Source organism: Ictalurus furcatus, chromosome 10 (assembly GCF_023375685.1).
Source record: "Ictalurus furcatus strain D&B chromosome 10, Billie_1.0, whole genome shotgun sequence".
NCBI lineage: Eukaryota > Metazoa > Chordata > Actinopteri > Siluriformes > Ictaluridae > Ictalurus > Ictalurus furcatus.
This window is the reverse complement of record NC_071264.1, coordinates 6,798,162-6,822,243: the sequence shown is the minus strand read 5'-3', so window position 1 is coordinate 6,822,243 and position 24,082 is coordinate 6,798,162. Positions and strand designations below refer to the sequence as shown.

Genomic DNA, 24,082 nt, shown 5'->3' with positions numbered 1-24,082 from the left:
ACGTGTCTATGTGTATTCTCCTGATCGTGTGTGTGTGAATCTGTGTCCTACAGTTGGACTGATGGAACAGCCCTAGATTACGAGAACTGGAAAAGCGGAATGCCTTTGAGACAACCTGCACAAAAATGCGTCTCTATGTCCCTGACTGGTGAGCAGCACCCACATGTTCTCGAGCACACTCGACCAACACACGGTCTCGCTAACCGTACGCGTTCTGTGTAGGGGCGTGGTCTACGGGTCGTTGTATGGATCTTCACGGTTCCGTGTGTAAACGCAGGACCGTATCGGTGGTGGAGACCCCACGGGAGCCTCACTTTATCGGCGCCTGCCCAGAAAAGTGGTTCTACTTCGGCCATAAGGTGTGAAACACGGACACACACACTTGATTTTTCAACTGTTCCAATATAAATGAATGAAAAAGACGACAGGTATTTGAATTAGGGTTAGATGTATTCATGTAAAACCGTCAGGTTTAGGTTGGTGCACACACACACACACACACACACACTTGGTTATGTAGGAATATACAGTTTTCATTGACAATGCAGTCAGTAAGTTAAACATTAGGAAAGGCAAAACAAGCACTACAACAAGACGCGTGAAAGTTGTCGTAATATTCAATGAAGCGTCATTAGCGAGGTGAGGTTTCTTATCGCACCCTTTGGTTCGATCGGCTAGTGTCTGTTGCTGCATCTCCCGCTCCGGCCGGAGGAGGGGAAGAGCTGGAAGGATGCTCAGTCTATCTGCTCTAGCTTCCAAGGCATGCTGGTGACAATCGAGGACGAGATCGAGCAAGGTGAGGCCGCTCACCTCTGAACCCGAACCACGCGATGACTCCAAAATAAATAAATAAATAAACGGCACAAAAACCTCTGTTTCTTTTTTTTTTGTTGTTGTTGAAGCTTACATCACCATGCTGCTTCACGGCGAGTCCGAGGGAGTCTGGATTGGCTTGCAGGATGCAGACACCATGAAATGGACCAATGGGAAGCCTGTAACGTACACTAACTGGTCACCTGTAGAACCAGAGCATTCTGTCACTGTAGGTGGAGATGTGCTTAACTCCAGGAAAGAGTTTGTGTTTAAGTGTGATCTTGGTTGTGATATGACTTTTGTGTGTGTGTGTGTGTGTGTGTGTGTGTGTGTGTGTGTTGTCTACAGCAGGAGGAGTGGTTGGGCGAGGGGACTGAAGTTGAACCTTTGTGCACTGTTCTGTCCAACACTCACAACTTTCACTTTACGGGAAAGTGGTACAAGGAGAAGTGCGACCAGAGTGGCTTCGGCTTTGTGTGTCAAAAACCACAAGGTGTGATCAGATGCCTCTATGTGTTTGTGTATCTGTACTCATGACTGACACTAAATCAGTAATTCGCCCCCCCCCCCCCCCCCACTTCAGACAAAACCAGACGTCCGTCTCAGTCATATCCTGGCCCTGCGTCCCTAGAGTTCTCCGAGTACAAGAACCGGAGTTACCGTGTTGTCCACGGCAACATGAGCTGGTACAAGGCCTTGACTGCTTGTGTGGAGGTAAATGCAGAGCTCGTGAGTATCACCGACCCGTTTCATCAGGCCTACCTCACTGTACTGGTGAACCGACTGGGAGCCCCGCACTGGATCGGACTTTTGAGTCAGGACGTAAGTATACCTATACAGTATACGTGTGTGTGTGTGTGTGTGTGTGTACAGTTGTGCCCAAAAGTTTGCATACCCCTTGCAGAATCTGCTAAATCTTAATACTGTTAACAAAATAAGACAGATCATAAAAATCCCATGCTGGTTTTTTTTTTTTTCATTTAGTTCTGTCCTGAATAAGCTATTTCACTTAACAGATGTTTACATCTAGTCCACAAGACAAGATAATAGCTGAATTTATAAAAATCACCCCGTTTAAAAGTTTACACACCCTTGATTCTTAATACTGTTTGTCGTTACCTGGATGATCATCGACTGTGTTTATGTTTTGTGAGAGTTGTTCACGAGTCCCTTGTTTGTCCTGAGCAGTTAAACTGCCCACTGTTCTTCAGAAAAATCCTCCAGGTCCTGCACATTCTTTACTTTTCCAGCATATTCTGCATATTTAACCCCTTTTCTAACTGTCACTATATGATGCTGAGATCCGTCTTTTCACACCGAGGACGACCGAGCGACTCGTCCGCGACGATTACAAAAGGTGCAAACGTTCACCGATGCTCAAGAAGGCGACACGATACATTAAGAGCCCGGGGGGTGTAAACTTTTGAACAGGATGATCGGTGTAAATTGTTAGTATTTTGTCTTTTTATAAAAAAATAATAATAATAATAATAATTATGATTCCTCTTATTTTGTTAACAGTATTAAGATTTAGCAGATTCTGCAAGGGGTGTGCAAACTTTTAGGCACAGCTGTATATGTGTATATGTGAACAGTGAACAAGTCCCCCTCCACAGGATGGTATAAATTATCGTTGGATTGATGGCAGTAATAATATGTTCACACACTGGGACTCAGTGGATGATGATGATGATGATGATGATGGGGACGGTTCTCTCGTGCTGGGAAATTGTGTGTACATTGACATCAGTGGTGGCTGGAGAAGAGCTAACTGTAACATGCCTCTTCCAGGAGCACTGTGCTACATCCCTCCACCTAGTGAGTTCCCTTCCACCTTCCTTTCCTTCTCTTCTCTTCCATACGTGCTCACACAATCTCGTCTATGACTACATCCGCGTTTATTACCTTATTCAAATGCTCAGCCACCCTGACCCCACATCTTCCGGGTCATTCCATCTTCCCCTTTCAGAAAGTATACCGTTCTCCGCTGAAGTGGTGTGCCCAGAAACCTGGGTGAAGTTTCGTGGAAGCTGCTACAACTTCGAGCCCATCATCTTGAGAATGCCTCTAGAAGAAGCAAGAGAACATTGCAGGAATAAAGGTACTCCAGCCCAGGCTTACTGAAAGCATGTTATAAGTGCGCCACCTAGTGTCTGGTCCTCATCGCAGCAGACACAGGTTTAGTTCGGTTTTTTGTGTTCTCTGGGTCTTTTGATTTCTGTTTGTAACCGAATCCGTGTCGTGTCTGTAATCTCCAGACAATTCTTCCGACGTTTTGACGATCCGAGACGAGGAGGAGAACCGCTTCTTCCTGGAGCAGATGCAGAATTTTTACAATGCCTTTGAGACTGTCTGGCTGGGCATTTATTACAACATAGATAGTAAGAGACATATCTGTATAAACATATATATATATATATATATATATATATATATATATATATATATATATATATATATATATATATATATATATATATATAGTAAAGTAAAGCATATTTACTTAAAATATAATAAAACTAGGATTCTTCTGAACTTTACCATGGAGTAAAGTTATTTTACTCCCCAAACACGGTATTGCAAGCATTTCTTAGGACGGTTAAAGGTTCTAGCATTCTAGAGACGAACGGAAGATATCCTTCAGGATATTCGAACGAACCCCCGTTTTTTAAATAGATAATATTATAATAATAATAATAATTCCTTACATTTATATAGCACTTTTCTAGACACTCAAAGTGCTTTACACTGAATGGGGTGGGGTCCTCAACCACCACTTGTATGTAGAGTCCACCTGGATGATGGGACGGCGGCCATAGTGCAGCACAACGCCCACCACACACCAGCTATTAGTGGAGAGGAGAGAGTGATGGAGCCAATTCAGAGATGGACATTATTAGGAGGCCGTGATAGAGAAGAGCCAGTGGGGGAATTTCACCAGGACACCGGGGATATACCTCTACTCTTTTATGAGAAGTGTCCTGGGATTTTTAATGAGCACAGAGAGTCAGGACCTCAGTATAAAGTCTCATCCGTAAGACAGTACTGTTTTTACAGTATAGTGTCCCTGTCACTATATCGAACCCACACAGACCACATGGTGAGCGCCCCCTGCTGGCCTCACTAATACCACTTCCATCAGCAACCTTAGCCTTCCCCAGGAGGTCTGGCATCCAGGTACTGACCAGGCTCAACCCTGCTTAGCTTCAGTGTGAAACCAGGCAAGAGCTGCAGGGAGATACGGCTCTGGCAATTATGGACACAGAAGCTCGGTTGATAAAATAGAGAGAAGAAACGACACGCAAAGAGTAATGAAGACGTTTGTTTTTCAGAGGGTGCTTTAACCTGGCTGGACGACTCAGCACTGGACTACACAAACTGGCGCCTGAAAGCTCCGGATACGAGCACGATGCATGCAGACACGTGCGTGTCGACGCGGGTCTCAAATGCTGAGTGGCTCCTGGCCGACTGCTCAGACAGACTTGGCTTCGTATGCAAAACACGTTCAGGTACAAAAAAATTCGAACCTCTACATCTGTACGCCTTGAAACATGTCGCCGTGTACTTCCAGAGTATTTCGCTTATCTGCATATTTCTCCTATCATTATAACGACTCCACTTTCAGCATGATAGTATCGTCTACTTTAGACTATTGTAAATCTAGAACCAGAAAATACAGAATAATTATCCAGAGCATACTTTTTAAATGACTGTTGATGATTTTCGTTATAGATCTGACTCAGTGAGGATGAGTTTTGGGGTAATTTTTTTTTTTTGTACGTGTCTCGTGGATTTGTAAAGTAAAGAGCCAATCACGTTCCACCAGCCTTCAGAGTGATACTGTGCCAGATTCAGAAACATTATGAAACATAAGACTGCTGGTTGTTGTTGTTGTTGTTGTTGTTGTTTTTGTCGTGTTTTATTTAAAAAAAAATCTTTCAATTATCGTCATGTTCTACGAAAGGGATTTTGGTACACGTGTAAAGTGTGTGACTGACGCCACGTTGTTTTTATTCTGTGTCCTCTGAATGACAGAGTCCGTCCAAGAGGTGGAGGTGGAGCCACTGACTGGTAAAAGCTTTCTCTCATTCTGACTCCGCTCTGCTCGCTAAACGTCACCACCCTTCCTCTTTAAACTGCTGTATTAATAACTTAATTATGTAAGGGAAATTTCATCAGTCCTACGTCTCAGTTTCAGCTGCCGTCTTATTGATCTCACAGTACTAGATTTCAGGCAAAGAAGAACGACCCCCGCCTACGAGTTTGAGAAACACACTGGGGGGGGTATTATTGCGTAATTTTATTGCGTAATAATAATTTTGCTTTTATATCTCTACAAGGCCGTGGCCAGGAGTCTGAGAGAGCTTAGCTAGCCCTGCTCTGTGGGTGAGAGGCGAGAGATGATCTTCCTCTCTCCCCGATTAAGCTAGTGCTCAGCTGAATTATGATGTCGCATGTAAAAGTTGCGGTGCCTTCACTCATAGATTGGTTGCTGTTGAAGGTCAGGGGAGCGCTGTAGCACCTGGGAAATGCGATATGATGTGATGTGATGTGATGTGGTGGAGAATGAATGATGAACGAATGACGTTTTCTTCCTCCAGGTTTGCATCATGGAGTTGTTCCAGCTGCAGTCTTGGTGGCCATATTGTTCTTCGCCATGATGGCTGGATTGCTGTGGTTCGTGTATAAGAGAAACACGCTGGGCTTCCGGAGGCTTCCGTCACTCGGCAGCGCCTTTTACAGCTCTCGGGCCACAGACTCGGACGGGAACGTACTCCTGTCGGACCTAGAGACACATGCAGGGGATTAGCGCGGGTGGGCGTGTGTGTGTGTGTGTGTGTGTGTGTGTGTGTGAGAGAGAGAGAGGGGTTTAGGGTGGGGTGGGTTGGATATTCCGGGAGACGTTTTTTTAACATTTTATATCTACAAGGATAGGAATATCTGACGGTTTTAGTTTTAAAAAGGCCGAAAGGTTTCTTTTTGGTTACCGGGGTTAAGGTTGGGGTTAGATTTAGGTCTAGCATAGCAATAATTCACCGCATTAATAATTATGTCCTCATGTGGATAGTAAGACAAATGTATGTGTGTGAGTGAGAGAGAGAGAGAGAGAGAGAGAGAGAGATAGAGTTCCATCAGGGATTCTGTGGTCAGGACCAAACATGAACCCTGCATCTAAACAGCATGTCTTTGGTTCATGATTCTCTCTGCTGTGATCAACAGCCACAGCACTGTAATGCACAATAATGTAGCGTTGCTTTTACACAGTAACACAGAGGATAGGGAATAAGGAAGGGTCGTTCCGAGTTAAAACGGTAATATTATCTTGTTTTTACAGTATCAGGGAGACTTTATGAACACAACGCTAAACTTTTATGACGTGTACGACAGCGAACAGTGTTTGCCGCTGAAACTTCTGCTGCTAAAATGTTATTTCTGCAGCTCCCCCCCCCCCAGGACACACACACGTGTTCACGCACAGATCGTTCTCAGCAGGCCTCGTTCAACGGGAAGTTCATTCTAACCCGGATTAGAACAATAAACAATGAATCCTTCAGGAATAATGGTCTTTTAAAAGCTTTAAAATTAGCCACAGTTCACCAAAGCAGCAGCCAAGCAGACATGTTTATATTGGAAAGACAGCACAGGCTTTCGTTATCAGTGTTTGAATACGGTTTTAAGCCAGTGTTATGCTTTTGATTTGCGAATCCTGTTTTATCGGAGCAAATTATCGTAGAATCGCATGTTTGTTCTTTGACTAGCACTTTATCTCATTTCAAACACCCCCCCCAAACACACACACACACACACACACACACACAAACACACACTCACACGCTCTGTCTCAGCATTATTAGTGGAATAAAGCATTAATCCTCACACACCGATGAACAAAAAGAGTCAGGCAGTAAAACTAATTCCGAATAACTGAGTCATGCATTAACTTACACTTACAGTGGTGCTTGAAAGTTTGTGAACCCTTTACCCTTTGTGCATTTTCTGCATATCTGCGTAAATATGGTCCTAAAAGTCGATCAAGAGAACCCAGTTATACAAATGAGAGAAAAATCTTATACGCTGTCATTTATTTATTGAGGAAAATATCGACCCTCCTTGTCTACTTTTAGGACTTCTGAAAATCCGCTAATGTTTTCGGTCGTATTTATGCAAATATATAGAATATTCTAAAGGGTTCACAAAGTATATAAGGCTTACATCCAGTATCTGTTTGTCTTTGGATAGAGTTCATCATAGTCTTTAGTTCTCTCCCTCCCCCCATCTGATTGTTTGTTTATATTTTGGATATTCTAAGTCCATTGTAAAAGATCAGCTGTGCTGAGCTGGATTTAAGTTGTATGTTTCAACAGAAAGAGTGGCTGAATGACGCCTGGTGTTCCTATAGTCAGTTTTGCTATTTTCCAGTCGGCATCTTCGGCTCTGTGTGAGATAATAATGACTGTGTGAAAACGTACATACGAAACTACTTGGTAAACTCTGCGGTCTTCTCTTGAAGCCAGCCTTGATATAGATCACAAGACAGTCGTGCTTCCACTTTGTATATGCACTGTGCGCATTAAAAGGGTTAACGGGGTTGATATTACTTTTCTGCTTAATGTGATGTGATGTGATGTGATGTGGGGGGGGGTGTTTTTTCATGCCACATGGGATAAAATAGCTGTACAGTATTGAATCACAGTTTACAGTTTTACTGCCGTGTTTGTTTTATTTGTAATGAAGAAAAAAAAAAAGAGTTTTGAACAGCTGTATGTAGCTGGCACAAGGATTCTTCACTCTTCTCTCTTTTTTTTATCCTTAATGTACTTTTCTTTGTTCTTATCCTTAATGTACTTTTCTTTGTTCTTATCCTTAATGTACTTTTCTTTGTTGAAGCACATGTGTGAGATAGGAAGCTTGTACATTCAGTTTTTACCACACATAGACAATACATGTGACCTTTTTCTTTTTTTTTTTCTTTCACTGCGCAGTTCTGATTCACAGTCGGTTGAAATAAAGCAAATGTGTTTCAATGTAACTTCTGCCCACGTTTCTTTCTAAATTACAAAAAAAAATAATTTGACCAAACCACAGTGTTAGGCTGGAGTTATCTTTGGCATGCAGAACTTCCCATATTCGGCAAAAAAACTTCCCATGTTCAGCAAAAAAACTTCTCATGTTCAGCATAAATAATCACGCGCTTGCTACATGTCCGATAATAGTCAGATCATTTCACTCTGGGAACTTTTGTTTGTTTAACAATAGCAAATTATGCATGAATTTCCAGAAAGAAATTGAAGATTTAAAAAAAAAAATAATAATTAATAATAATTTTGGTGAACTTTTTATTTTCTTTGTATTTTCTTATTGTGTAAAGTGCCTTGAGAAGCTTCTTTAAAGCCTCTATTTAAAATAAAGATGATTATTATTATTGTTATTAAAAACAAGTTATTAGGGTGACATAATGCTCTGACAACAGCTCCTAAGCATTTTCGTTTTGGGGCGTGGCTTATGTGTGTGCTGTGACGTGTTTGACAGTTGACCAATCACGGCGGTGGGTTGTGGAGAGTAATAACACTGAACAGGGAACGTCTCATAGCTGCAAGTCATTGGGAGGGGAAGCTTGGCGATGTTTTGTGTGAGGAGAATAACAGCGTGACTCTGTCAGTGGTAGAAAAGTAACGAATGACTTGAGGAAACGGTGTTTCTGTTTGTAGCCATGGACTGGATTGCTCAGGGAGTGCTTTACGCCGTCTTGTGCCTACTTTGTGGAGAGAGCACGGTTCTGTTTGGAAGTTGCGCACCGAATGTGAGCGCTGGTAAGACCGCATTCCTGCTCGAGGCTGGTCGGATATATGACCAAGCCGAATTAAATCATATCCTACTCACTTTCTTAATTTAGATAAAGCGAAAGCTTGAGGCAGAAGTCTGGTGTTGTTTAACTTCTGAAAGAGGATAAAGTTCACTGCTGGACCTCTCAATAGCGACATAAACAAAGTGTTTACACTCCTGTGTCTGTAAATAGATAGCTTACTGGGTACTGTATCTGCGTAGCCAGGAAGTCTGTCCAAACTCTTCCATTAGCTTGAACCGTACCATGTGTACTAATAGGAACTCTACCATGTGTACTAATAGGAACCGTACCATGTGTACTAATAGGAACCGTACCATGTGTACTAATAGGAACTCTACCATGTGTACTAATAGAAACCGTACCATTTGTACTAATAGGAACTCTACCATGTGTACTACTAGGAACTGTACTTCTGAACTGTACTTCATCCCAGTCTCTCAGTAATATTCCCATGGGGTTTTTTTAAACAAACGTAGGACTTCTGGTTACTACAAATGTGTTCAAATGTGTACTTTCAGTTGTTTATGTGTTCAGAGAAACACACTCCTGCACTAAATAGTACCGTTTCTATCTCTCTCTTTCTCCCTTTCTCTTTCTATCTCTTTTTCTTCCTTTCTCTTTCTCTCTCTCTCTCTCTCTCTTTCTATCTCTCTCTCTCTATCTCTATATATATATATATATATATATATGTGTGTGTGTATAATGTGTGTGCACATTATATATGCATACGTATGTATACACGTTATATACACGTATGTATATATGTATGTGTGTGTGTGTGTGTGTGTGTGTGTGTGTGTGTATACGTGTGTATATGTATGCCCTTTTAAACCTAGTCGTAGTCAGTTGACTGCCTATACCAGTATTACAGGACTCGAAGAGGTTCTTGCAAAGTAAAAGTAAAAAAAGAGGGAGAGAGACAGTGACATTTTACTCCCCCATATTTTTTTGTGTAAACATACTTCAAGATCCTCAGAAGAGGGAAACCTAATCGTTCAAAACCTGCTTCCAACTGTTTTCATAATGGTGCTTGGTCTCCACCCAAAAGCTACAAGGCCTGGAATACTAATTCCTGCTTTCTTTCTGCCAAGCAAAACCGCTCCTTTTTAGTTTCAAAATGAACGTGTTTACGAGAACGCTGATGCCCAGGGAACGCAATCTAATACTTGTGTGTTGACTGCGAAACACTTTAGTCGGAGGTATTCAACGCCGGTAAGGCTGTAGAATTAGATTCTGCGTGATTAAATCCGAATGATAGGTTGGTTTTAAAAGCTGCGGTAGCTCGACCGAGCTCTTAGAGACGACGGAGATCTGGTTACGTTATGTGAAATTTCAGGCTCGGATTCACAAAGTTCCAGAAAGAATATATCCTTGCTTCGGTACGATAGAAAGAAAATCGTCGCTACCTCACAGCTCCAGGGTCGATACCAAGCTCAAGTGTCACGTGTTGTCCCTGTGTCCGTGTGGGTTTCCTCCATGTTTTCCGGTCTCGTCCTACCTCCCGCAAAATATCCCGGTGGACGGCGACTCTAAATTGAATGAGCACGTGAACGTGTGTGATTTTTCTGGTGTCCCATCCAGGGCGTGTTCTCCTCCCCTTGACCCTGACCAGGATAAGCGAACGAGTGAATGAAAAATCAGGAGGATGTACGGCTTTGAATCGGCTCTCTGGCAGTCTCGTTCTTGCTGCTACATATCTCTTTAGCATACAGTGACCTCTCTGTCTGTTTGTCTCACAGGTGATGACACCTTCAGTATCCAGCACGAAAGCACAGGCAAATGCTTCCTGGCTCAGGAGGGCTCTCTGACACTGGGAGACTGTTCTACAGCGACGGCCCAGTCGTGGAAGTGGGGCTCAGGACATCGGATCTTCCACACGGGTTTATCTGCCTGCCTGGGACTGGACATTCTCTCCAAAACGCTGTCTCTCACCAGCTGTTCCAACGATGCCGTTTTGCAATGGCGCTGCTACGAGGGCTATATTATCACCACCTTTCAGATGAAGCTGAGCGTCACCGCCAACGGCACCGTGACAACCAGACGGGACACGTCTGATTCCTGGAGACGGGGAGGCACTACGGAGGACATCTGTGAACAGCCATACCAAAGTAAGAGACTCCACCGTGTACATATCATACCCTTAAGAACGACTGATTGGCACCCTTGATGAAAAGGAGCACAAATTAGTATAGAAAAAGGAAAAACCCAATCGAGTGATTATTTTGCGCTCAGAAAAACCCGCTACGAAACACGGGTTTCAAAACGATCGCAAGCCGTACATTTATATCTTGTGACGCCTGTCGTGGAGAGAATAACAGCGTGGATTCTCTTCCTGTAAAGTATAACGAGGGTGGAGACACACAAACCCCAGGTTTTTAGTCAGGTTTAAATTTGGAGATGGCAATGAGCATCGCAAAACATTGTTTTTGTGTTCCTTGAAGCGTTGCTGTGATGATACCGGTGGAGGTATGATTGTGTCTCCTTTTTATTCTCTCTAACAAGATCTAAGCTCAAAAGTCTGTCTTTGGCAAAGTCTGAACCTCCTGGCACAGGGAACAAGGTTTTGGTCTGAAATATCCTGGTGCTTGGCATAATTCATGATGCAATCATTGTTCACAAGAGACCCAGAACCACCTGCCACAAAGCAGCCTCGAAGCAACAATTATCCACCACCATGTTTTACAGTGGCTATCAGGTGCTCTTCTTTGAATGCAGTGTCCTTTTTTGTTTTTTTTGTTAGTGTTTTTTTTTTTTTTTTCTTCCCAAACAAACAGTGACCATAATGCTTGATTTTTGGTTTCATCTAATCACAGTACACAGTATGATGTTTCAATGACGAAGTTTAGATGCTGTTAAGATGCGCTCAGGAAGGGCGTCTTCTTTCTAACAGTTTCAAACAGCTTGTTGCTTTGAAATTGGCGTGTAACGCAACCACAACCATCAGCTAAACAGCGCAAATTCTGAAACTGTGATCTCTGTGCCTCCCCCCCTTCGCTATCCTCCTCACCGTGTGTGGATGTGTGTGTTTGGAACAGTGTGCTCATGGGTCCATGTGTTTGAGACACGTGAACATTTTTGTTATGGCCCTAAGTGTGTTAATTTTGTTTGTTAACCTTATATTTACAGTCCCCTCTGAAAGTATAGGAACGGCAAGGCCAGGTCTTTTTGTTTTCGCTTTACACCGAGTACATCTGGGTTTGAGCAAAAGTAATGGAACAGATAGTCCAAGTACATTTAAATTTTAAATAACACTTAATATTTAGTCGCATATCCCTTGCTGGCAATAACCGCATCAAGCCGGCAACCTGCTGACATCACTAAACTGTTGCAGTTTTCTTTATGATGCTTTTCCAGGCTTTTACCCCAGACTCTTTCAGTTGTTGTTTGTTTTGGGGCGTTTCTCCCTTCAGTCTCTTCTTCAGGAGGTGAAATGCTGCTCAACTGGGTTAAGGTCTGGTGATTGACTTGGCAAGTCTAAAACCTTCCACGTTTCCCCCTGATGAAGTCCTTTGTTGATTGGCAGTTTAGGGTCATTATCTTGCTGCATGATGAAGTTCTTCCCAATTAGATCGGATGCATTTCTCTGTAAATTGGAAGACAGAATGTTTCTGTAAACTTCTGAATTCATTCTACTGCTACCATCATGCGTTACATCACCAATACAGATTAGTGATCCTGTTCCAGGAGCATCCATGCAAGCCCAAGCCACGACACTACCTCCACCATGTTTGACCGATGAGCTTGTATGTTTTGGATCATGAGCAGATCCATTCTTTCTCCACACTTTGGCCTTTCCATCACTTTGGTTCCAGAACTTTTCTGACTTATCTCTGTATTTCTTTGTGAATTCCAATCTGGCTTTATGATCCTTAATACTGATGAGTGGTTTGCATCTTGTGGTATGGCCTCTAGATTTCTGCACTTGAAGTCTTCTTCGAACGGTGGATTGTGATACCATCACCTCTGCCCTGTGGAGGTTGTTGGTGATGTCACAGACTGTTTTTGGGTTTTTCTTCACAGCATCACAATGTTTCTATCATCAGCTGTGGTTGTTTTCCCTGGCCGAGCTGTTCCATGTCTCAATGTTAGTACACCAACGGTTTCTGTCTTTTTCAAGACATTCCAAACTGCTGTATTGGCTCTTATAGATTTTCTCGCTTTTCTCAGCTTCACAATGGCTTGATTTTTCTCCCATAGACATCTCTCTGGTCTTCATGTCGGTTTATCCTCCAACGTCTTCACAGGTGAAACCTAGGGCTCAAACCAAGAGTAAACAAATCTAGATGTAAATACGAGGAAACGAGAGCTGAAATTCCGATCCATCGTCTCGTATTCATCTTCCGATGGCGAACCCAAATGTCTTCAGTGCGTTGCGCAACCAACGGAATAGGCCTTGCCGTTCCAATACTTTTCGGATGGGACTGTATACCAGAGGGATGAAAGCAACAACAGTCTGTGGAACGGAGAGCAAATGGACAAAATTTAAAACAAACCTTTCAAGAATGTGTGCGTTTCATTTAGATTTGAACGTATTTCTGAGAGAAAACGCTCCTATTTGAAACACAATAGTATTTGCAATGAGTGTAAAGTTTGTTAGCGATAAAAGATTTGAAAATATCCAATAGTTTGAATAGAAAATCGAAATGATTGTGTGAAATGTTTACGCAGTCATTTTTGCTAATTTTTTTATGGAGAGTGCTAATAATTCTTGAGGGCACAGTACGTACAAATGCACTTAAACTTAAAAATAAATTGGTTTATTTATTTATTTCCTTATAGAAGGCCCAGGTTATTTTTATTGCTCTGCAAGTTACTCTGTTAAGCCTGTAAGTCGTACTTCCTGGTTGTTTTAGAGATATGTCTGTGCGTGAGGTGAGATTTATCAGATAGCTGTTAATTTCAGTTGCAATGTGTATCAGTTTCTGTGGAGTTTTGGGGGGTTTTTTTTTCTTCCATGTTCTCTTTCTCGTCAATAAATCCGTGTGGGACAAATGCGTGAGCGTAATTCGAGGCAAAGACCTACTTTCACTTTCGCTTCTTTCAAAGTTAACCAAGGATACGCTAATGACCACACCCAGAACTTAATCCAATACTGGATAATATTAAACGATGACACTGTTTTATTCTGCTCATATTGTTGTGTCCTTATGGCAGCTTTGCTCAGTTGCCGGAATGAATGCCTATCTTGCTGTCAGTGTTTACAGTTGAACATAGCCCATTGTTGGTGTTTATTGAATGATTACAGGGTAATCAAGCTGGTTCTAAGAAGCAGGATTATAGGGTGTTTGAACCAGTTTGTGGACTTTCCTCACTGTCATCATACACACACACACATACTCTCTCTCTGTCTAATAAACCCTTGTTTGTCTGTGTTCCTAGCCATTCACACTAGCGATGGTAATTCTAACGGTGCACCCTGCACGTTCCCCTTCCTGTACAATAACACCTGGCACCACAGCTGCCTTCCTCCCAGTGCCGCCAACTCTCTCAGCTGGTGTTCCACAACTGAGAACTATGATGAGGATCACAAGTGGGGAAACTGTCTAATATATGGTGAGCTTACATCCTTCTTTCTTTTTCTGTTGTTGTGTCTATAAATAGTTAAGTAGTCGCTCAGTGGTTAAGACGAGTCAGTGGTCAGGGGCGTCAGTGGTTGCTTAGTGGTAGCTCAGTGTTTAAGACGTGTCAGTGGTAGCTCAGTGGTTAAGACGTGTCAGTGGTAGCTCAGTGGTTAAGACGTGTCAGTGGTAGCTCAGTGGTTAAGACGTGTCAGTGGTAGCTCAGTGGTTAAGACGTGTCAGTGGTAGCTCAGTGGTTAAGACGTGTCAGTGGTAGCTCAATGGTTAAGACATGTCAGTGGTAGCTCGGTGGTTAAGACGTATCAGTGGTCAGGGGGGTCAGTGGTAACTCAGTGGTTAAGACATCTCAGTGGTAGCTTAATGGTTAAGATGTGTCAGTGGTCAGGGGGTCAGTGGTAGCTCAGTGGTTAAGACATGTCGGGGGGTCAGTGGTAGCTCAGTGGTTAAGACGTGTCAGTGGTCAGTGGTAGCTCAATGGTTAAGACGTGTCAGTGGTCAGAGGGGTCAGTGGTAGCTCAGTGGTTAAGATGTGTCAGTGGTAGCTCAGTGGTTAAGACATGTCAGGGGGGTCAGTGGTAGCTCAGTGGTTAAGACGTGTCAGTGGTCAGTGGTAGCTCAGTGGTTAAGACATGTCGGTGGTCAGCGGGGTCAGTGGTAACTCAGTGGTTAAGACGTGTCGGTGGTAAGTGGTAGCTCGGTGGTTAAGACGTATCAGTGGTCAGGGGGGTCAGTGGTAACTCAGTGGTTAAGACATCTCAGTGGTAGCTTAATGGTTAAGACGTGTCAGTGGTCAGAGGGGTCAGTGATAGCTCAGTGATTAAGACGTGTCAGTGGTCAGTGGTAGCTCAGTGGTTAAGATGTGTCAGTGGTAGCTCAGTGGTTAAGACATGTCGGTGGTAAAGACGTGTCAGTGGTAGCTCAGTGGTTAAGACGTGTCAGTGGTAGCTCAGTGGTTACTCAGTGGTTAAGACGTGTCAGTGGTCAGTGGTAGCTCAGTGGTTAAGACATATCAGTGGTCAGGGGGGTCAGTGGTAGCTCAGTGGTTAAGACATGTCGGTGGTCAGCGGGGTCAGTGGTAGCTCAGTGGTTAAGACGTGTCAGTGGTAGCTCAGTGGTTAAGACATGTCAGTGGTAGCTCGGTGGTTAAGACGTATCAGTGGTCAGGGGGGTCAGTGGTAACTCAGTGGTTAAGACATCTCAGTGGTAGCTTAATGGTTAAGATGTGTCAGTGGTCAGGGGGGTCAGTGGTAGCTCAGTGGTTAAGATATGTCAGTGGTCAGTGGTAGCTCAGTGGTTAAGACATGTCGGGGGGTCAGTGGTAGCTCAGTGGTTAAGACGTGTCAGTGGTCAGTGGTAGCTCAGTGGTTAAGACGTGTCAGTGGTAGCTCTGTGGTTACTCAGTGGTTAAAACGTGTCAGTGGTCAGTGGTAGCTCAGTGGTTAAGATGTGTCAGTGGTAGCTCAGTGCTTAAGACGTGTCAGTGGTCAGGGGGGTCAGTGGCAGCTCAGTGGTTAAGACATGTCAATGGTCAGTGGTAGCTCAGTGGTTAAGACATGTCGGTGGTCAGCGGGGTCAGTGGTAGCTCAGTGGTTAAGACGTGTCAGTGGTAGCTCAGTGGTTACGACGTGTCAGTGGTCAGTGGTAGCTCAGTGGTTGCTCAGTGGTTAAGACGTGTCAGTGGTCAGTGGTAGCTCAGTGGTTAAGACGTGTCAGTGGTCAGTGGTAGCTCAGTGGTAGCTCAGAGGTTAAGACGTGTCAGTTTGTCAGTGGTGGCTCAGTGGTTAAGACATGTCAGTGGTCATGGGGGTCAGTGGTAGCTCAGTGGTTAAGACGTGTCAGTGGTAAGTGGTAGCTCAGTGGTTAAGACATGTCAGTAGTCAGGGGGGTCAGTGGTAGCTCAGTGGTTAAGACATGTCAATTTTCAGTGGTAGCTCAGTGGTTAAGATGTGTCAGTGATAGCTCAGTGGTTAAGACATGTCGGTGGTCAGGGGGGTCAGTGGTAGCTCAGTGGTTAAGACATGTCAGTGGTATCTCAGTGGTTAAGACATGTCGGTGGTTAGCGGTGTCAGTGGTAGCTCAGTGGTTAAGACATCTCAGTGGTAGCTTAATGGTTAAGACGTGTCAGTGGTCAGGGGGGTCAGTGATAGCTCAGTGGTTAAGACGTGTCAGTGGTCAGGGGGGTCAGTGGTAGCTCAGTGGTTAAGATGTGTCAGTGGTCAGTGGTAGCTCAGTGGTTAAGACATGTCGGGGGGTCAGTGGTAGCTCAGTGGTTAAGACGTGTCAGTGGTCAGTGGTAGCTCAGTGGTTAAGACGTGTCAGTGGTCAGTGGTAGCTCAGTGGTTACTCAGTGGTTAAAACTTGTCAGTGGTCAGTGGTAGCTTAGTGGTTAAGACGTGTCAGTGGTAGCTCAGTGGTTAAGACATGTCAGTGGTCAGGGGGGTCAGTGGTAGCTCAGTGGTTAAGACATGTCGGGGGGTCAGTGGTAGCTCAGTGGTTAAGACGTGTCAGTGGTCAGTGGTAGCTCAGTGGTTAAGACGTGTCAGTGGTCAGTGGTAGCTCAGTGGTTACTCAGTGGTTAAAACTTGTCAGTGGTCAGTGGTAGCTTAGTGGTTAAGACGTGTCAGTGGTAGCTCAGTGGTTAAGACATGTCAGTGGTCAGGGGGGTCAGTGGTAGCTCAGTGGTTAAGACATGTCAATGGTCAGTGGTAGCTCAGTGGTTAAGACATGTCGGTGGTCAGCGGGGTCAGTAGTAGCTCAGTGGTTAAGACATGTCAATGGTCAGTGGTAGCTCAGTGGTTAAGACATGTCAGTGGTCAGCGGGGTCAGTGGTAGCTCAGTGGTTAAGACGTGTCAGTGGTCAGTGGTAGCTCAGTGGTTACGACGTGTCAGTGGTCAGTGGTAGCTCAGTGGTTAAGATGTGTCAGTGGTAGCTCAGTGGTTAAGACGTGTCAGTGGTCAGGGGGGTCAGTGGCAGCTCAGTGGTTAAGACATGTCAATGGTCAGTGGTAGCTCAGTGGTTAAGACATGTCGGTGGTCAGCGGGGTCAGTGGTAGCTCAGTGGTTAAGACGTGTCAGTGGTAGCTCAGTGGTTACGACGTGTCAGTGGTCAGTGGTAGCTCAGTGGTTGCTCAGTGGTTACGACGTGTCAGTGGTCAGTGGTTGCTCAGTGGTTAAGACGTGTCAGTGGTCAGTGGTAGCTCAGTGGTTAAGACGTGTCAGTTTGTCAGTGGTAGCTCAGTGGTTAAGACATGTCAGTGGTCATGGGGGTCAGTGGTAGCTCAGTGGTTAAGACGTGTCAGTGGTAAGTGGTAGCTCAGTGGTTAAGACATGTCAGTAGTCAGGGGGGTCAGTGGTAGCTCAGTGGTTAAGACATGTCAATTTTCAGTGGTAGCTCAGTGGTTAAGACGTGTCAGTGGTAGCTCAGTGGTTAAGACATGTCGGTGGTCAGGGGGGTCAGTGGTAGCTCAGTGGTTAAGACATGTCAGTGGTATCTCAGTGGTTAAGACATGTCGGTGGTTAGCGGTGTCAGTGGTAGCTCAGTGGTTAAGACATCTCAGTGGTAGCTTAATGGTTAAGACGTGTCAGTGGTCAGGGGGGTCAGTGATAGCTCAGTGGTTAAGACGTGTCAGTGGTCAGTGGTAGCTCAGTGGTTAAGACATGTCGGGGGGTCAGTGGTAGCTCAGTGGTTAAGACGTGTCAGTGGTCAGTGGTAGCTCAGTGGTTACTCAGTGGTTAAAACTTGTCAGTGGTCAGTGGTAGCTTAGTGGTTAAGACGTGTCAGTGGTAGCTCAGTGGTTAAGACATGTCAGTGGTCAGGGGGGTCAGTGGTAGCTCAGTGGTTAAGACATGTCGGGGGGTCAGTGGTAGCTCAGTGGTTAAGACGTGTCAGTGGTAGCTCAGTGGTTAAGACGTGTCAGTGGTCAGTGGTAGCTCAGTGGTTACTCAGTGGTTAAAACTTGTCAGTGGTCAGTGGTAGCTTAGTGGTTAAGACGTGTCAGTGGTAGCTCAGTGGTTAAGACATGTCAGTGGTCAGGGGGGTCAGTGGTAGCTCAGTGGTTAAGACATGTCAATGGTCAGTGGTAGCTCAGTGGTTAAGACATGTCGGTGGTCAGCGGGGTCAGTGGTAGCTCAGTGGTTAAGACATGTCAATGGTCAGTGGTAGCTCAGTGGTTAAGACATGTCAGTGGTCAGCGGGGTCAGTGGTAGCTCAGTGGTTAAGACGTGTCAGTGGTCAGTGGTAGCTCAGTGGTTACGACGTGTCAGTGGTCAGTGGTAGCTCAGTGGTTACGACGTGTCAGTGGTCAGTGGTAGCTCAGTGGTTAAGACATGTCAGTGGTCAGTGGTAAAGATGTGTCAGTGGTCAGGGGGGTCAGTGATAGCTCAGTGGTTAAGACGTGTCAGTGGTCAGGGGGGTCAGTGGTAGCTCAATGGTTAAGATGTGTCAGTGGTCAGGGGGGTCAGTGGTAGCTCAGTGGTTAAGATGTGTCAGTGGTCAGTGGTAGCTCAGTGGTTAAGACATGTCGGGGGGTCAGTGGTAGCTCAGTGGTTAAGACGTGTCAGTGGTCAGTGGTAGCTCAGTGGTTACTCAGTGGTTAAAACTTGTCAGTGGTCAGTGGTAGCTTAGTGGTTAAGACGTGTCAGTGGTAGCTCAGTGGTTAAGACATGTCAGTGGTCAGGGGGGTCAGTGGTAGCTCAGTGGTTAAGACATGTCGGGGGGTCAGTGGTAGCTCAGTGGTTACTCAGTGGTTAAAACTTGTCAGTGGTCAGTGGTAGCTTAGTGGTTAAGACGTGTCAGTGGTCAGGGGGGTCAGTGGTAGCTCAGTGGTTAAGACGTGTCAGTGGTCAGTGGTAGCTCAGTGGTTAAGACGTGTCAGTGGTCAGTGGTAGCTCAGTGGTTACTCAGTGGTTAAAACTTGTCAGTGGTAGCTTAGTGGTTAAGACGTGTCAGTGGTAGCTCAGTGGTTAAGACATGTCAGTGGTCAGGGGGGTCAGTGGTAGCTCAGTGGTTAAGACATGTCAATGGTCAGTGGTAGCTCAGTGGTTAAGACATGTCGGTGGTCAGCGGGGTCAGTGGTAGCTCAGTGGTTAAGACGTGTCAGTGGTAGCTCAGTGGTTAAGATGTGTCAGTGGTCAGTGGTAGCTCAGTGGTTAAGACGTGTCAGTGGTAGCTCGGTGGTTAAGACGTATCAGTGGTCGGGGGTCAGTGGTAACTCAGTGGTTAAGACGTGTCAGTGGTAAGTGGTAGCTCAGTGGTTAAGACATGTCAGTGGTAGCTCGGTGGTTAAGACGTATCAGTGGTCAGGGGGGTCAGTGGTAACTCAGTGGTTAAGATGTGTCAGTGGTCAGTGGTAGCTCAGTGGTTAAGACATGTCGGGGGGTCAGTGGTAGCTCAGTGGTTAAGACGTGTCAGTGGTCAGTGGTAGCTCAGTGGTTACTCAGTGGTTAAAACTTGTCAGTGGTCAGTGGTAGCTTAGTGGTTAAGACGTGTCAGTGGTAGCTCAGTGGTTAAGATGTGTCAGTGGTCAGTGGTAAAGATGTGTCAGTGGTCAGTGGTAGCTCAGTGGTTAAGACGTGTCAGTGGTAGCTCGGTGGTTAAGACGTATCAGTGGTCGGGGGTCAGTGGTAACTCAGTGGTTAAGACGTGTCAGTGGTAAGTGGTAGCTCAGTGGTTAAAACATGTCAGTGGTAGCTCGGTGGTTAAGACGTATCAGTGGTCAGGGGGGTCAGTGGTAACTCAGTGGTTAAGACGTGTCGGGGGGTCAGTGGTAGCTCCGTGGTTAAGACGTGTCAGTGGTCAGTGGTAGCTCAGTGGTTGCTCAGTGGTTAAGACGTGTCAGTGGTAAGTGGTAGCTCAGTGGTTAAGACATGTCAGTGGTAGCTCGGTGGTTAAGACGTATCAGTGGTCAGGGGGGTCAGTGGTAACTCAGTGGTTAAGATGTGTCAGTGGTCAGTGGTAGCTCAGTGGTTAAGACATGTCGGGGGGTCAGTGGTAGCTCAGTGGTTAAGACGTGTCAGTGGTCAGTGTTAGCTCAGTGGTTGCTCAGTGGTTAAGACGTGTCAGTTTGTCAGTGGTAGCTCAGTGGTTAAGACATGTCAGTGGTCAGGGGGGTCAGTGGTAGCTCAGTGGTTAAGACATGTCAATTTTCAGTGGTAGCTCAGTGGTTAAGACGTGTCAGTGGTCAGTGGTAGCTCAGTGGTTAAGACATGTTGGTGGTCAGGGGGGTCAGTGGTAGCTCAGTGGTTAAGACATGTCAGTGGTCAGGGGGGTCAGTGGTAGCTCAGTGGTTAAGACATGTCAATTTTCAGTGGTAGCTCAGTGGTTAAGACGTGTCAGTGGTCAGTGGTAGCTCAGTGGTTAAGACATGTTGGTGGTCAGGGGGGTCAGTGGTAGCTCAGTGGTTAAGACATGTCGGTGGTTAGCGGTGTCAGTGGTAGCTCAGTGGTTAAGACGTCTCAGTGGTAGCTTAATGGTTAAGACGTGTCAGTGGTCAGGGGGGTCAGTGATAGCTCAGTGGTTAAGACGTGTCAGTGGTCAAAGGGGTCAGTGGTAACTCAGTGGTTAAGACATGTCAGTGGTAGCTCAGTGGTTAAGACGTGTCAGTGGTCAGAGGGGTCAGTGGTAACTCAGTGGTTAAGACATCTCAGTGGTAGCTTAATGGTTAAGACCTATCAGTGGTCAGGGGGATCAGTGATAGCTCAGTGGTTAAAACATATCAGTGATAGCTCGTGGTTAAGACTGGTCAGTGGTAGCTCAGTGGTTAAGACGTGTCAGTGGTCAGAGGGGTCAGTGGTAGCTCAGTGGTTAAGATGTGTCAGTGGTCAGTGGTAGCTCAGTGGTTAAGACATGTCAGGGGGGTCAGTGGTAGCTCAGTGGTTAAGACATGTCAGGGGGGTCAGTGGTAGCTCAGTGGTTAAGATGTGTCAGTGGTCAGTGGTAAAGATGTGTCAGTGGTCAGTGGTAGCTCAGTGGTTAAGACGTGTCAGTGGTAGCTCAGTGGTTAAGACATGTCAGTGGTAGCTCGGTGGTTAAGACGTATCAGTGGTCGGGGGTCAGTGGTAACTCAGTGGTTAAGACATCTCGGTGGTAGCTTAATGGTTAAGATGTGTCAGCGGTCAGGGGGGTCAGTGATAGCTCAGTGATTAAGACGTGTCAGTGGTCAGTGGTAGCTCAGTGGTTAAGACGTGTCAGTGGTCAGTGGTAGCTCAGTGGTTACTCAGTGGTTAAGACATGTTAGTGGTCAGTAGTAGCTCAGTGGTTACTCAGTGGTTAAGACGTGTCAGTTTGTCAGTGGTTAAGACGTGTCAGTAGTCAGTGGTAGCTCAGTGGTTAAGACATGTCAGTGGTCGGGGTCAGTGGTAACTCAGTGGTTAAGACATGTCAGTGATAGCTCAGTGGTTAAGACGTGTCAGTGGTAGCTCAGTGGTTAAGACGTGTCAGTGGTCAGAGGGGTCAGTGGTAACTCAGTGGTTAAGACATCTCAGTGGTAGCTTAATGGTTAAGACCTATCAGTGGTCAGGGGGATCAGTGATAGCTCAGTGGTTAAAACATATCAGTGATAGCTCGTGGTTAAGACTGGTCAGTGGTAGCTCAGTGGTTAAGACGTGTCAGTGGTCAGAGGGGTCAGTGGTAGCTCAGTGGTTAAGATGTGTCAGTGGTCAGTGGTAGCTCAGTGGTTAAGACATGTCAGGGGGGTCAGTGGTAGCTCAGTGGTTAAGACATGTCAGGGGGGTCAGTGGTAGCTCAGTGGTTAAGATGTGTCAGTGGTCAGTGGTAAAGATGTGTCAGTGGTCAGTGGTAGCTCAGTGGTTAAGACGTGTCAGTGGTAGCTCAGTGGTTAAGACATGTCAGTGGTAGCTCGGTGGTTAAGACGTATCAGTGGTCGGGGGTCAGTGGTAACTCAGTGGTTAAGACATCTCGGTGGTAGCTTAATGGTTAAGATGTGTCAGCGGTCAGGGGGGTCAGTGATAGCTCAGTGATTAAGACGTGTCAGTGGTCAGTGGTAGCTCAGTGGTTAAGACGTGTCAGTGGTCAGTGGTAGCTCAGTGGTTACTCAGTGGTTAAGACATGTTAGTGGTCAGTAGTAGCTCAGTGGTTACTCAGTGGTTAAGACGTGTCAGTTTGTCAGTGGTTAAGACGTGTCAGTAGTCAGTGGTAGCTCAGTGGTTAAGACATGTCAGTGGTCGGGGTCAGTGGTAACTCAGTGGTTAAGACATGTCAGTGATAGCTCAGTGGTTAAGACGTGTCAGTGGTAGCTCAGTGGTTAAGACGTGTCAGTGGTCAGAGGGGTCAGTGGTAACTCAGTGGTTAAGACATGTCAGTGATAGCTCAGTGGTTAAGACGTGTCAGTGGTAGCTCAGTGGTTAAGACGTGTCAGTGGTCAGAGGTGTCAGTGGTAACTCAGTGGTTAAGACATGTCAGTGGTAGCTCGGTGGTTAAGACGGGTCAGTGGTAACTCAGTGGTTAAGACATGTCAGTGGTAGCTCGGTGGTTAAGACGGGTCAGTGGTAACTCAGTGGTTAAGACATGTCAGTGGTAGCTCGGTGGTTAAGACATTGGACTGCTGATCAGAATGTCATGAGTTCAAATCCCAGCACTGCCTAGCTACCACTGCTGGGCCCTTGAGCAAGGTCCTTAACCCTCAAATGCTCAGTTGTATAAATTAGAGAAATGTAAGTCGCTCTAGATAAGGGCGTCTGCCAAATGCCGTAAATGTAAAAAAATTTTTTTTAGATAATCACTATTGTTTTGCAAGCATGTGTGTAAACAGGACTAGAGCTGCAACAACTAATCGATAATAATCGATTATGAAAACCGTTGTCATCGAATCTCTATCAGTTAGTTGGTCTGTGCGGTACGGGGTGGATTTGCTCATTAAATACTTCTGTTCTCGAAAGCACGCTTCGGAGAGTAAATACTAAAGTTGTGTCCCGAATGATGTACTCTACACTTATACTGTGTACTATGTACTCTACCATCTACCCACCCATGGAGGCCCCACCATAAAGGTTACAGGACTTAAAGGGCCTGCTGTTAACGTCTTGGTGCCAGACACCACAGCACACCTTCAGAGGTCTCGTGGAGTCCATGCCTCTACAGGTTAGAGCTGTTTGGGAGGAACAAGGAGGACTTGCACAACATTAAGGAGGTGGTTTTAATGTTATGGCTGATTGATGTATTAAGGCCTTGTGCCCAGAGTTCCCGGAATGGACTCGAGTTCCACCATAACCCTGCTCCTGGACGTTATCTCTTACTTGAAACCCATGATAACACAATACATTTTAAAAGATTAGATATCAAATAACCGCAACAGTCCAAATCAGTGTAGCCCATATTAATAAATCAGGCTCTGCACTGTATATAACGTACGGTACGGAGTGAGAAAATGATTCTTGAATTGTCGTGTAAAAGTATATACAAGATCTCTCTCTTTCTCTCATTTTCTCTCTCTTTATATATCCACTCACATTATAACATCTGTTTCAGAGGAAGGATGCGGTGAATTATGGCATGGCCCTTTCGATGGTCGGTGTTACCAGGTGGTTTCCACCGCGATGGTATCTTGGCACGAGGCGCGGGATGCCTGCCGTAGTCAGGGTGGAGACTTGCTCAGTGTATCCAGTCCTGAAGAACTGCAGAAGTGTAAGTATGATCATACACAAACAAACCATTTATCATTCGCAGTGCAGTGAGGAGTATGACATGTTCGCTGCTGTGCCTACTTTCACAGCATGAATTACTGGGATACGGTCGGAAACGATTCATAATAGATTGATTAAGTATCGGACGGTGCTATAATATTTCAAATGCTATTGTGTAGGTAATCGTAGGTGCATGACGTCCATG

General features: G+C 45.3%; 2 protein-coding genes across 2 annotated transcripts in view; both read left to right on the top strand.

Annotated features, from left to right (window-relative positions):
* pla2r1 (phospholipase A2 receptor 1) overlaps positions 1 to 8,277 on the top strand; it is a 28,250-nt gene extending 19,973 nt beyond the window's left edge. Inside the window, exons 19-30 of the mRNA XM_053634926.1 lie at positions 54 to 148; positions 223 to 359; positions 679 to 796; positions 903 to 1,042; positions 1,162 to 1,306; positions 1,397 to 1,635; positions 2,430 to 2,631; positions 2,783 to 2,914; positions 3,072 to 3,194; positions 4,146 to 4,322; positions 4,849 to 4,884; positions 5,415 to 8,277. Coding sequence (XP_053490901.1) covers positions 54 to 148; positions 223 to 359; positions 679 to 796; positions 903 to 1,042; positions 1,162 to 1,306; positions 1,397 to 1,635; positions 2,430 to 2,631; positions 2,783 to 2,914; positions 3,072 to 3,194; positions 4,146 to 4,322; positions 4,849 to 4,884; positions 5,415 to 5,623 — 1,753 coding nt within the window. The 3' untranslated portion in view covers positions 5,624 to 8,277. The remainder of the gene's footprint in view (positions 1 to 53; positions 149 to 222; positions 360 to 678; positions 797 to 902; positions 1,043 to 1,161; positions 1,307 to 1,396; positions 1,636 to 2,429; positions 2,632 to 2,782; positions 2,915 to 3,071; positions 3,195 to 4,145; positions 4,323 to 4,848; positions 4,885 to 5,414) is intronic.
* Positions 8,278 to 8,401: 124 nt separating this feature from the next.
* Positions 8,402 to 24,082, top strand: part of ly75 (lymphocyte antigen 75) — a 40,094-nt gene continuing 24,413 nt past the window's right edge. The window contains exons 1-4 of the mRNA XM_053634923.1: positions 8,402 to 8,624; positions 10,399 to 10,767; positions 14,039 to 14,212; positions 23,723 to 23,878. Coding sequence (XP_053490898.1) covers positions 8,525 to 8,624; positions 10,399 to 10,767; positions 14,039 to 14,212; positions 23,723 to 23,878 — 799 coding nt within the window. The 5' untranslated portion in view covers positions 8,402 to 8,524. The remainder of the gene's footprint in view (positions 8,625 to 10,398; positions 10,768 to 14,038; positions 14,213 to 23,722; positions 23,879 to 24,082) is intronic.